Below are 14050 nucleotides of genomic sequence, written 5' to 3' on the forward strand. Positions count from 1 at the left end.
TGGCTATATTAAATTCCTCAGCAAAAGTGTGAGGATGTTTGTTTACTTTGGGAAAGTCTTTGACTATGCCTCACAGCTCAGCTTTAGTCCAGGGAATATAAGATATTAAAGATTTAGCCTCTGTATCCTCAAAAGGCTTATTTGAAAGAAGTATGCTCTGACAAGTTCAGAAGAAAAGAGAATGGGAAGAGTTTCAGAGATAATGGGAAATTTGTCCAGAGAATGTGTATAGGGGGATTGAGAGTATAGCGGAGGCATAGAAAGGAAGGAGGAAGATAGCACCAAAGGTGGAGCCTGAGATAAGCCAAGGAAGAAGGACCTTGGGGCATTGAGAGTTGCTTTATCTTTCTTTAATCATTTGTTTTCCTGGGTGAATTTTAAGATCTTATTTTGCAGAAAGGCAATTTTAGTCTCTTGATAATGTTGGGAAACCTCAAAATGCCAATTGAAATAAGCATTCCAGTCAATTCTGGAAAATTTTAAGCTATTGTAGCCCAGTTGGGTTTTAAGGAAATTAAATTTTGTGATTTCAGGAGTTACCCATAATGGTCAATCATATTTTAAAGTGCCTTAGGTCAGATTGGTCCATTTATTTAGAAATGCCTGTGAGAAACCCTGGTAGCTCAGCTGATAGAGAATCTGTCTGCAATGCAAGAGACCACAGTTTGATTCCTGGGTCAAGAATATCTGCTGGAGAAGGGATAGGCTACCCACTGTAGTATTCTTGCTTGGAGATCTTCATGGACAGAGTAGCCTGGCAGGCTCCAGTCCAAGGGGTCGCAAAGAGTTAGACATGACTGAGCAGCTTTCACATCACATGAGGAAGGACCATGGGTTTTAAACATCAAATTGGCCTGAGTCCCTGTAAGAATTGGGGGAGGTAGGGGCTCAAAATACTTAGATAAGTGGGTTGGGTTCTCATTTCCTTGAGGTTTTTCCTTTAGAGTAAAGAACCTCTTTCAAACAGCTTAAACAGCTTGCAGCACAAGTGGTTCAATTCAGACAGCTTGCAAGACAATCCCAGCAAATTCAAAGGAAACAGCTTAAAGGATCCAGGCTAAAGGCTTTTTCAGACAGTTTCCAGAGAATAGTCTTTTCAAAAGAATAGGCCAAAGGCTGAAAATCCTGGCACTGTTGCAGAGAACCCCTGTTTTCAAAGGAATGGGTTGAAGGTTAGCCAGCTTCAGAAGCAGCAGCCCCTGTTCTGAAGGGAATAGGCCAGTTTCAGTGCAACAGTCTGATATTGAAATCAGACCCAAGTGCCAAACAGGTACTCACATACAAAACAAAGTCTTAACCAGAAAGATGAAAACTTTGAGCAGATTCTGAATAAAGCCTGGAGAGCTTCACATGAGAAAAGAGTGCGAGTTTGGATCCAAGAGAAACACTTGCCTTTAAACTCCAGGGTCAGCAGGAAAAGCAGTGAGCGACAAAAAGACTCCATAGTGGGTACTGCACCTGTATGTTCCCCAGTCCTGGAGTCGTCAGGTTTCTTCTCTGGTCCTTGCCAGGGCCACCAAAATGGTGACAAATGTTGACAAATTGAGTGTGAGATATTTCTCCAGCAAAGATGTTTATTTGGGATCAGTAATGAATTGCAATTGGGATTCCACAGCCATGGTAAGCCATGTGCAGGTTCCCTCATTGCAAGAAAAAGAGATGTTTTTATAGAGAGAAAAGGAAGTTGAGAGGGCTGAAGTAAACAAAGGGTCCATGGCTTTTCCTTGCCTGAGTTCTCCCTAGGAAAGAAGAGTCTCCTTCCTGTTAGGCTTTCCTATAGCTGCAAGGTGTGAAACATCTCCCTTTTGATCTCCCAACTCTAGTTACTTGAAGTTTCTGTTTATTTTTATTTTTATAATTCCTACCAAATCAGCTCATTAGGTAAGGGGCAACTCACCTACACGTGCTTCAATTTTATAATGATGCAAGACAATTATTGTTATAAATATAAATTAATAGCTGGCTATATTTCCCAGGCAAGAATTCTGAAGTAGGTTGCCATTTCCTTCTCTGGGGGATCTTCTTGACCCAGGGATTGAATTCTGCATCTCCTGCATTGGCTGACAGATTCTTTACCACTGAGCTACCAGAGTGGCTATAGCTACATGAGAGACACAATAAATTTGCTACATTAAAACTTTAGACTAATACATATGCCATGTTTTGTTTATACATGGACCAGCTGATAGATATTTGAGTTCTTTCTATTGTTATTTTGAAGAATGCTGCTATTAACATTTGTGTACAAATCTTTGTGTAGACATATATTTTTATTTCACTTAAGAAAACCCGTAGGAGTAGAATTGCTGGGTTGTATAGTAGCTGCACATTTACATTTTTTAAAACACTGACAAACTTTTCCAGGAGAGCACTAGTTTGCACTTCCACTAGCAATGTATGCGAGTCCCACTTGTACCATATCTTTACAAACACTCAGCATTTCAGTCTTTTTAAGAAATTCTAATATGTGTATAGAAGCATCTTACTGTGATTTTAATTTGTATTTCCCTATTGATCAATCAAATTGGCCATTATTTGTTAACTACTTATACAGATCTTTTTTCTGTTCCTTAAAATTGAATTATTTCATTATTGAGTTGTAAAAGTTCTTAATTAGATGTGGCTAGAAGTCCTTTGTCAGATATATGCTTTGCAATTTTTTTCCCCAAGCTGTATATTGCCTTTTCATCTTCTTAATTATTTCAACAAGCAAAATATTTTAATTTTCTGAGGTTTATTTATCACTTTTTAAGTTTGTGGTTCATGCTTTTTGTGTGTTGTCCCAAGGTCACAAAAGTTTTTCTCCTTTGCTTTGTTTTATACAATATATGTGTTTTGCTCTTACATTTAGGTCTGTGATCTATCTTGAATTAATTTTGGCATATGGTGTTAAGATCAAAGTTCAGTTCTTTTCCATGTGGATATGCAGTTATTCCAAAAACAAAGCAAAACCAAAACCTCAGTCTAGGAAAATATTTACTAAAATCTTTATTTTACAATAGTATTGGGAGATTCTGATTATTACATCTCATAATATTAGATATTAATGCATAATATTGCTGATTATAGTCACATTTTCCATTATTATTCTGACATATATTGGACCTCCCTAGTGACTCAGATGGTAGGGAATCTTCGTGCAATGTGGGAGACCCAGGTTTGATCCCTGCATCTGGAAGATTCCTTGGAGAAGGGAATGGATACCCAATCCAGTATTGTTATCTGTAGAATTCCATGGACAGAGTAGCCTGGCAGGATAAAAATACCTAACATTTATCTTTTCTTATTCTTGTTGATGCTTACCTACAAAATATAGCCTATAATTTAGTCATCAGTTTTTGAGTAATAGTGTTTTCTGGGCATTGTATGAATTATTAATTGATAAATTGAATTTGAATGCAGAATGCCTCATTAAATTCTTTTAATCGTATGTACTGAATTTTTTCTTTTATTTTCTTGTGGTTTTGGTTTTCAAAATTTTGGATATTATTCTTCAAAGATTTTATTAAAATGCCATTCCTTTTTTTTTTTTTTAGTTATTAACCTGTTACCAGAATGAAATAAATAAAGAAATGTCAAAGATGAAGGGAAGTCTAAACATTTAACATAGAATGTGAAATCCTTTTTATGAGCTATAGAGAAAATCCCTTCAAAAATCCCATCGTTAAGATACTAATTAAAATTTCAACAGACTACCACGCTATAGTATTGCTCTTTCTTTTTTTCCTAATGTTCATGACACTTTCAGTTATTCCATGGGCAAGAAACATTTTCTCTAATTATTAAAGTTTCTAAAACAAATTTGGAAATACTAAAGAACATTGCAGCAATTAAACTAAAGTAAAATATATATTCTCTCTAGCATCATTATAATGCCTGAAGAAAGAAAAAAAATATTGAAAAAATATTATCAAGTAAAATCATAATTTCTCTTTTGTCTCTCTCTCCTCCCCACCCCCCCCCCCCCCACCCCCTGCCACCTCTCTCCCTCGTTTCAATATTTAAGAGATTCATTCTCCTGCTGGTTGTAATGCAAATGAATTTCAGTGTCACCCTGATGGAAATTGCATCCCTGATGTGTGGCACTGTGATGGGGAAAAAGACTGTGAAGATGGTAGTGATGAAAAAGGCTGCAATGGTACCTTACGATTGTGTGACCACAAAACCAAGTTTTCCTGTCGGAGTACAGGTAAGCAGAACACTGGGTTCTACTTACACCTTGGGCTTGCTTCCTTAATGCAGGTTTCTTTTGGGCCCTTCTCAATCCATACCTTACCTTTATAAAAGTACCCTTGTTTCTACTACATTTGCTGGCATTCTATACATGACAGTAATAATAGCTAACATTCACTGAGAATTGTCTGTGGACTTGGCACAGTTCTAAGAATGTTCTCTGTGTGAACTCATTTCAACATTCTAAATCACAGTGAGAAAACTGAGCCCCAGAGAAGTTTTTAACTTGCTCAAGTCAAAAAGTCAAAAGAAGTTTTAACTGTCTGGCTCACGGAGCCAGCATGGAAGAATTGGGATTTGAAACCAGGCAGTCTGGGCTTCCCTGGTGGCTCAGACAGTAAACAATCTGCCTGAAATGTAGGAGATGGGTTCGATCCCTGGGTTAGGAGGATCCCCTGGAGAAGGGAATGGAAACCCACTCCAGTATTCTTGCCTGGAGAATTCCATGACAGAAGAGCCTGGTGGGTTACAATCCATGGGGTCACAAAGAGTCTGACACAACTAACACTAATCTGAATTCAGATTCTGGAATTTCACAGTCCAGAAAGAGATATGTGTCAGAACCCATGGGCATCATTCTTCTTTTCATAGATGAAACTTCACCATGAAATTGAAAGAAGATGACTTTAAAAAAAAGGCAGAGTAATATGCATTTATTTTCAACTAGTTTTCTAAATGTTATGGTGCTGTTGCTAACCTCTGTTAAGAAGAAAGTGATGACTCCTTACAGTAAACCAGGCTGAGCTCTGTGTGTTATGTTTTTAAGAGTCAGGTGACTCCTCTCAATTTTTACACAAAGATTCTTAGTTTGGGGCTCATGGCTAATGGAATGTGGTTTTGAGTTTAGAAATTATACTTTTGGAACATTTTATATTAATTAAAAATTAGTGAATAACATTAAATGAGTGAACTCTGCATTCAAATGGGTATATCTTTCCTTTTCTCCTTGCCTTTAGCTTCTCTTCTTTTCTCAGTTATTTGTAAGGCTTCCTCCGACAACCAAAATGCATTTATTTTTCTTGAGGATGGTTTTGATCACTGCCTCTTGTACAATGTCACAACCTCCATCCGTAGTTCTTCAGGCACTCTGTCTATCAGATCTAATCCCTTGAATCTATTTGTCACTTCCACTGTATAATTGTAAGGGATTTGATTTAGGTCATACCTGAAAGGTCTAGTGGTTTTCCCTGTTGTTGCTGTTAAGTTGCTTCAGTCATGTCTGACTCTGTGTGACCCCATAGATGGCAGCCCACCAGGCTCCCCCATCCCTGGGATTCTCCAGGCAAGAACACTGGAGTGGGTTGCCATTTCCTTCTCCAATGCATGAAAGTGAAAAGTGAAAGTGAAGTTGCTCAGTCGTGTCCAACTCTTCACGACCCCATGGACTGCAGCCTACCAGGCTCCTCCATCCATGGGATTTTCCAGGCAAGAGTACTGGAGTGGGGTGCCATTGCCTTCTCCAAGTGGTTTTCCCTACTTTCTTCAATTTAAGTCTGAATTTGTCTGAGCATCGAAGAATTGATGCTTTTGAACTGTGGTGTTGCAGAAGACTCTTATGAGTACCTTGGGCTGCAAGGAGATCCAACCAGTCCATCCTAAAGGAAATCAGTCCTGAATATTCATTGGAAGGACTGATGCTGAAGCTGAAACTCCAATACTTTGGCCACCTGATGTGAAGAACTGACTCATTGGAAAAAACCCTGATGCTGGGAAGGATTGGAGATGGGAGGAGAAGGGGATGACAGAAGATGAGATGGTTGGATGGCATCACTGACTCAATGGACATGAGTTTGAGTAAGCTCTTGGGAGTTGGTGATGGACAGGGAGACCTGGCATGCTGCAAGTCAATGGGGGTCTCAAAGAGTCAGACATGACTGAACAACTGAACTGAAAGGAAATGAGTGAATGATCAATTAACTTAATAAGCAAGTTTTAACTTAACAGGCTAATTCTGATGCCAAAGAGCCAATTATTTGACTCAGGTTAATATTATTCTAAGTGTTTGTAGTGGGTATACTTTCTCATGTTGCTTCTGTCATTTGCTTGATTGAGTTAATGCTGAAATATATCAGATAACAGTCTTTATCAGGTATATGACTAAGAAACTGTCAAGACTATAGGAAAGCATAATATAAATTTACTTGGAAAATCCTGAACTAAAACTAGCTGAATACACTATCAAGATTTAGGAGTGAAAAAACATAAAAGCAGCCTGAAATTTCCTCATAAGGAATGCCTTCATAATAAAGAAATAAATTATAAATGCCTTCATAATAAAGTAATTTCTAAAAGGTGTATGTTAGTAATAGCTGGTTTGAACTATGACCAAAAATATGGAGAGAAAATGTAATAAAGAACAACATTAAGTAAATTTAATAGGAAATTCCAATTGATTGTGATTTATCTTATATGCATTTTGATATTTTGCAATGAGCTCTTATGAAATAGCTTTTTCTGAATATGATTCAGCTTAAGAATAAATCTGTGTTATGATGAGGATGGCTAATGTAGGGAGGAAACAATCTTTTCCTCTATCCACAGAGGGAGGAGAAGACAAAGGAAAAGTAATTTGAGTTTATAGGTATGGCAAATTGTGGAAAGGTAAATATATAGGAAAATTAATGGAAGATAAAAGCTAGTTAATAACATTTGCATATCACATCTTCTTTATCCCTTCCTCTGTGGATGGACATTTAAGTTGCTTCCATGTCCTGGCTGTTGTAAATAGTGTTGCAGTGAACGTTGGAGTGGATCTGTGTTGCTAAACTATGCTTTTCTCTAGATATATGCTGGGAGTGGGATTGCTGGATCATCTGGTAGCTGTCTTTTTCGTATTTTTAAGGAACTTCCAAATTGTTCTCCATAGTGGCTGTGCCAAGTTACGTTCACACCAACAGTGTAGGAAGGTTTCCTTTTCTCTGCACCCTCTCCAGCATTTATTGTTTGTAACTTTGTTGATAATATCTATTCTGACTGGCTTGAGGTGACCAATACCTCACTGCTGTTTTGATTTGCATTCATCTAATCCTTAGTGATTCTGAGGAGCTTCTCATGTGTTTATTGGCCATCTGTATGTCTTTGGAGAAACGTCTAGGTCTTCCACTCAGCTTTTCAATGGGTCGCTTGTTTTTACTGTTGGGTTGTTTGTTTCATCTGCATTTTTTTTTCCAATTATCAGGTTGTCTTTTTGCTTCATTCCTGATTTTCTTTGCTATTCAAAATTTTTAAAGATTAATTAGGTCCCATTTGTTTAGTTTTTATTTCCAGTACTCTAGGCACGTGTGCATGCTCAATCGCTAAGTTATGTCTGACTATTTGTGGCCTTACAGACTGTAGCCTGCCAGGCTCCTCTGTCCATGGGATTTTACAGGCAAGAATTCTGGAGTGGGTTACCATTTCCTCCTCCAGGACACCTTCCCAACCCAGGTATCAGACCTGCATCTCCTGCATTTATAGGCTGATTGTTTACTATCTGAACTACCATTCATATGTATAACTGATTCACTTTGCTGTACAGTAGAAAATAACACAGCATCATAAAGCAACTTTATTTCAGTATTTTTAATAAATAACATTGAAATATGTTTTTCGTAAATAACATTAAAACATGTGTAGATTCATCTTGATATTGACTTTTCATCATCCTCATGGCCCTAAAACTTTTCTGAAAAAGGGTTTTGTGTCAGTTCTCCTTTCTCAAAAGTTTATATGGGAGATGTGGTATATAACATGGTGATAGTAGTTGTTAACACTGAATTGTATAACTGAAACTTACTAAGGGAGTGGAGCTTAAGTGTTCTCACAATAAATGAATGAAGAAGGAAGGAAGGAGAAATGTGAAAGATAGTAATTAAACCATTGATCTGCTTCTAATTTGATCTCTGACTTAAATTTAGTAAAGTGAAATTTGCCAAACTACTTGAGGCATAATAATTGGCAAATATATTATGAATACTTCTGAACATGGCAGATATTAAAATGAACCCAAAATAGAGGTGAATATAAGCATTGGAGTAAGAATATGTACACATCTATAATCTTTTTTGATATTTTAAAATTTAATTAAATTCTCAACTTTATGAACTAAATAAAAAACATTTACTCAAGATGTTGAGTTTAGAGTTCATGTTTATTTTTTAAAAAAACTTCTAAATGTTAGTTTGAGCATTTAAAGTTTTCAAGACAATTAATTTATATTTGGCAGTTACAATGGCTCTTCATTTATATATAAATTGCTATCTACTAGTATAAAAATGTAGGCATATTAATGTTTCTTTATTTTAATAAAGAAGAGAATGAGAGCTAAATTACATTAAAATACAATACAACTGCTTTCATTCCAGAGTTTCTAATCTCGAAGGATCTACCTTTGACTGAGAACTCACCCACATTTGGTCTCTCAAATTTCAGACCAACAGCTTGCAGTAAGAGTTCACCCTTGAGCAAGAGAGGTTTGAACTACATCCCTTTATAGGCAATTAAAAAAATAAATAAATGTGTTGGAAACTTTTTTGGAGATTTGCGACATTTTGGAAAAAACTCATAGGGAAACCACATAGCCTAGAAATATTGAAAAAATTAAGAGACAAATATATTATGAATGCATAAAATATATGTAGGTACTAGCCTATTTTACAATTACTACTATAAAATCTACACAAATCTATTATAAAAAGTTAAAATTCATCAAAACTTACACAAACACTTAACAGACCAGACATGATGCTATTTGAAGTCAACAGAAGTATTAGCAAACATAAAGATGCAGAATTAAATAATTACTGTAAAAAATAACTGTAGTACATACCATAATAATTTCATAGGTATGTCATACTATTTCAGTGAGTTCAAGTGTTGTTAGTATCAGCTTCAAACACCATGTGACACTAGTCATCTCCTCGTCACCAGCTTGTCTCTCCAATAAATTGCATTGCAAGAAAAAGTGATCTCTTGCAGTTCTTGCATATTTTTCACTGTGTTTAGTTCAGTGCCATAAACCTTGAATAGCAACATGGAACCTATACAAAGTGCCACTGGTGATGCTGGAAGTGCTCTGAAGAAGCAAGAGAAAAGTTGTGGCATTACAAGAAGTTGAGTTGCTTGATATGTACTGGAGATTAAAGTCTGCAGCTGCAGTTCCCCAACATTTTAAGGTAATGAATCTACCATAAGGACAACTGTTAAAAAAAAAAAGGAAGAAAGAAAAGGAAATTTGTGAAGCCATTACTACAGCTATGCCAGCAGGTGTAAAAACCTTGCACTTTTTTTAAATTGTCTTTTTATCTTGTACTGAAAATGCAGCTTTCATGTGACTGCAGCATTGCTATAAGAAAGTCATACCTAAAGATTCCAACATGATTCAAAAGAAAGCGAAATCATTATATGACAGCATAAAGCAAAAGGAAAGTGGAAGATCTAAGGCTGGAGAATTTTCTGCAAGCAAATTATTGTTTGATAATTTTAGAAAAAGGTTTGGCTTAAAAAATGTCGAGATAACAGGAGAAGCATGCAGGTTCTGCCCACCAAGAAGCAGCAGATGAGTTCCAGATGGCATTAAGGAAATCACTGTGAAGAAAGGACACCTGCCTGAACAGGTTTTTAGTGTAGACAAAATGCCCTACTCTGGGAAAAAAAAAAAAAATGCGGCATTGGACATTTATTAGTAAGCAAGAGAAGCACCAGGATTTAAGTCAGGAAAGGATAGGCTAACTTTTCTGGTTTGTGAAAATACAGTTGGACTTATGATCAGGAATGCCCTTGTCTATAAAGCTGCTAACCCCTGAACCTTGAAGAGAAAGATTCAATTTTGTCAATCTTCTGGTTATACAAGAAAGTTTAGACAATGAGATCTCTCCTGCTGGACTGATTTCATCAATGCTTTGTTCTTGACATGAGGAAGTTCCTTGCCAGTAAGGGACTGACTTTTAAAGTTCATATGATGTTGGACAATGTCCCTTGGCCACCCAAAACCCTGAGAGTTCTGCACTGAATGTTTCAAAGTGTGTGTGTGTGTGTGTGTTTTTCCCCAAACATTATGTCTGTAATTGAGCATCTAGATCAAGGAGTCATAAGAACCTTCAAGGCTCCTTGTGTGTGGTAATCTATGAGAATAGTTGTCAGTGGTATGGAAGAACACCTCAATAGAGAAGCATCATTAAATTCTAGAAGGATTATACTATTGAAGATATTATTATTATAGAAAAAAAAACTGTGAAAGCCATCAAACCTGAAACAATAAATTCTTGTGGAAGAAACTGTGTCCAGATGTTGTACATGTCTTTACAGGATTTATAAGAGAACAGGAAATTAAGAAAGAAACTGCAGATATGGCAGAAAAAGTGGGATGTGGGAAAGTGAAGGCTTTTAAGATATAGATCTTGGAGAAATTCAAGAATTAGCAGACATCACACCAGAGGAATTAACAAAGTACTACTTGGTGGAGATGAATGCTTCTGAACTAGTTCCTAAAGGTCAGGAAGAGGATTTAGAAGAAATGCCCGGAAACAAAATAACATTAGACAGTTTGACACAAGGGTTATAATTATTAAAGATGCTTTTGATTTCTTTTATGGCATGAACTCTTCTACGATACAGGCACTAAAACTAAACAAATGGTAGAAGAATTGGTACCATACAGAACATTTTTAGAGAAATGTAAGACCATAAAAGTCAGAGAGAAATGACAGTGTATTTCCATAAAGTTATACCAACTGTGCCTGACTCACTTGCCTCCCCTTCCACCTCCTCTACTTCTGCTACATCGGAGACAGCAAGACCAACCCCTTCTTTTCCTCCTCATCCTTAGTCTTCTCAACATGAAGATGACAAAGATGAAGACTTTAGTGATGGTCTATTTCCACCTGAGTTCAGTTCAGTCATTCAGTTGTGCCTGACTCTTTGTAACACCATGGACTGCAGCACACCAGGCCTCCCTGTCCATTACCAACGCCCAGAGTTTATTCAAACTCGTGTCTATTGAGTCAGTGATGCCATCCAACCATCTCATCCTCTGTCATCCCCTTCCCCATCTGCCTTCAATCTTTCTCAGTATTAGGGACTTTTCCAATGAGACAGATCTTCGTATCAGGTGGCCAAAGTACTGAGGTTTCACTTCAATGTCAGTCCTTCCAGTGAACGTTCAGGACTGATTTCCTTTAGGATGGGCTGGTTGGATCTCCTTGCAGTCCAACAGATTCTCAAGGGTCTTCTCCAACATCATGGTTCAAAACACCAATTCTTTGGCACTCAGCTTCCTATATAGTTCAACTCTCACATCCATACTGGACTACTATACTACTGGAAAAACCATAGACTTGAAGAGATAGACCTTTGTTTGCAAAGTATTGTCTCTGCTTTTTAAGAGGCTGTCTAGGTTGGCTATAACTTTTCTTCCAAGGAGTAAGTGTATTTTTATTTCATGGCTGCAGTCACCATCTGCAGTGATTTTGGAGCCCCCCAAAATTAAGTCTGTCTCAGTTTCCACTGTTTCTCTATCTAGTTGCCATGAAGTGATGGAACCAGATGCCATGATCTTCGTTTTCTGAATGTTGAGCTTTAAGCCAACCTTTTTACTCTCCTCTTTCACTTTCATCAAGAGGCTCCTTAGTTCTTCTTCACTTTCTACCATAAAGGTAGTGTCATCTGCATATCTGAAGTTATTGATATTTTTCCCAGCAATCTTGATTCCAGCTGTGCTTCTTCCAGCCCAGCATTTCTCATGATGTACTCTGCATATAAGTTAAATAAGCAGGGTGACAATATACAGCCTTGACATACTCTTTTTCCTATTTGGAACCAGTCTGTTGTTCCATGTCCAGTTCTAACTGCTGCTTCCTGACTTGCATATAGATTTCTCAAGAGGCAGGTCAGGTTGTCTGGTATTCCCATCTCTTTCAGAATGTCCCACAGTTTATTGTGATCCACACAGTCGAAGGCTTTGGCATAGTCAATAAAGCAGAAATAGATTTTTTTTTTTTTTTTTTGGAACTCACTTGCTTTATCGGTGATCCAGCAAATGTTGGCAATTTGATCTCTGGTTCCTCTGCCTTTTCTAAAACCAGCTTGAACATCCATATTGAACCATATTGAACATTCAATATGCTATTGGAGACCAGTGGAGAAATAACTCCAGAAAGAATGAAGAGATGGAGCCAAAGCAAAAACAACACCCAGTTGTGAATGTGATTAATGATAGAAGCAAGGTCTGATGCTGTAAAGAGCAATATTGCATAGGAACCTGGAATGTTAGGTCCATGAATCAAGGCAAATTGAAAGTGATCAAATAGGAGATGGCAAGAGTGAACATCAACATTTTAGGAATCAGCGAACTAAAATGGACTGGAATGGGTGACTTTAACTCAGATGACCATTATATCTCCTACTGTGGGCAAGAATCCCTTAGAAGAAATGGAGTAGCCATCATAGTCAACAAAAACATCTGAAATGCAATACTTGGATACAATCTCAAAAATGACAGAATGATCTGTGTTTGTTTCCAAGGCAAACCATTCAATATCATGGTAATCCAAGACTATGCCCCAACCAGTAATGCTGAAGAAGCTGAAGTTGAAGAGTTCTATGAAGACCTACAAGACCTTCTAGAATTAACACACAAAAAAGATGTCCTTTTTATTATAGGGGACTGGAATGCAAAAGTAGGAAGTCAAGAAACACTTATAGTAACAGGCAAATTTGGCCTTGGAGTATAGAATGAAGCAGGGCAAAGGCTAATAGAGTTGTGCCAAGAGAATACACTGGTCATAACAAAAACCTTATTCCGATAAAACAAGAGAAGACTCTACAAACAGACATCACCAGATGGTCAACACCAAAATCAGATGGATTATATTCTTTGCAGTCAAAGATGGAGAAGCTGTCTACAGTCAGCAAAAACAAGACCGGGAGCTTATTGTGGCTCAGATCATGAACTCCTTATTGCCAATTTCAGACTTAAACTGAACAGAGTAGGGAAAACCACTAGACCATTCAGGTATGACCTAAATCAAATCCCTAATGATTGGTTATACAGTGGAAGTGAGAAATAGATTTATGGGACTAGATCTGATAGGGTGCCTGATGAACTATGGACAGAGGTTCGTGACATTGTACAAGAGACAGGGATCAAGACCATCCCCAAGAAAAAGAAATGTAAAAGAGCAAAATGGCTGTCTGGGGAGGCCTTATAAATAGCTGTGAAAAGAAGAGAAGCCAAAAGCAAAGGAGAAAAGGAAAGATATACCCATTTGAATGCAGAGTTCCAAAGAATAGCAAGGAGAGATAAGAAAGACTTCCTCAGTGATCAGTGCAAAGAAATAGAGGAAAACGATAGAATGGGAAAGGCCAGAGATCTCTTCAAGAAATTTAAAGATACCAAGGAAACATTGCATGCAAAGATGGGCTCAATAAATGACAGAAATTGTATGGAGCTAACGGAAGCAAAAGTCATTAAAGGAGGTGTCAAGAATACACAGAACTATACAAAAAAGATCTTCACAACCCACATAATCCTGATGGTGTGATCACTCACATAGAACTTGACATCCTGGAATGTGAAGTCAAGTGTGCCTTAGGAAGCATCACTATGAACAAAGCTAGTGGAGGTGATGGAATTCCAGTTGAGCTATTTCAAATCCTGAAAGTTGATGCTGTGAAAGTGCTGCACTCTATATGCCAGCAAATTTGGAAAACTCGGCAGTGGTCACAGGACTGGAAGAGGTCATTTTTCATTCCAGTCTCTAAGAAAAGCCATACCAAAGAATGCTCAAACTACTGCACAATTGAACTCATCTCACATGCTAGTAAAGTAATTTCCACCTAA

At 37.4% G+C, this 14050-nt stretch overlaps 1 protein-coding gene across 1 annotated transcript in view; it reads left to right on the top strand.

Moving 5' to 3' along the window:
* LRP1B (LDL receptor related protein 1B) overlaps positions 1-14050 on the top strand; it is a 1834206-nt gene that overhangs the window by 1004820 nt on the left and 815336 nt on the right. Inside the window, exon 21 of the mRNA XM_052653145.1 lies at positions 4007-4189. Within this exon, the coding sequence (XP_052509105.1) occupies positions 4007-4189 (183 nt within the window). The remainder of the gene's footprint in view (positions 1-4006; positions 4190-14050) is intronic.

The sequence above is a fragment of the Budorcas taxicolor genome, chromosome 2, assembly GCF_023091745.1.
Source record: "Budorcas taxicolor isolate Tak-1 chromosome 2, Takin1.1, whole genome shotgun sequence".
Classification (NCBI taxonomy): Eukaryota; Metazoa; Chordata; class Mammalia; order Artiodactyla; family Bovidae; genus Budorcas; species Budorcas taxicolor.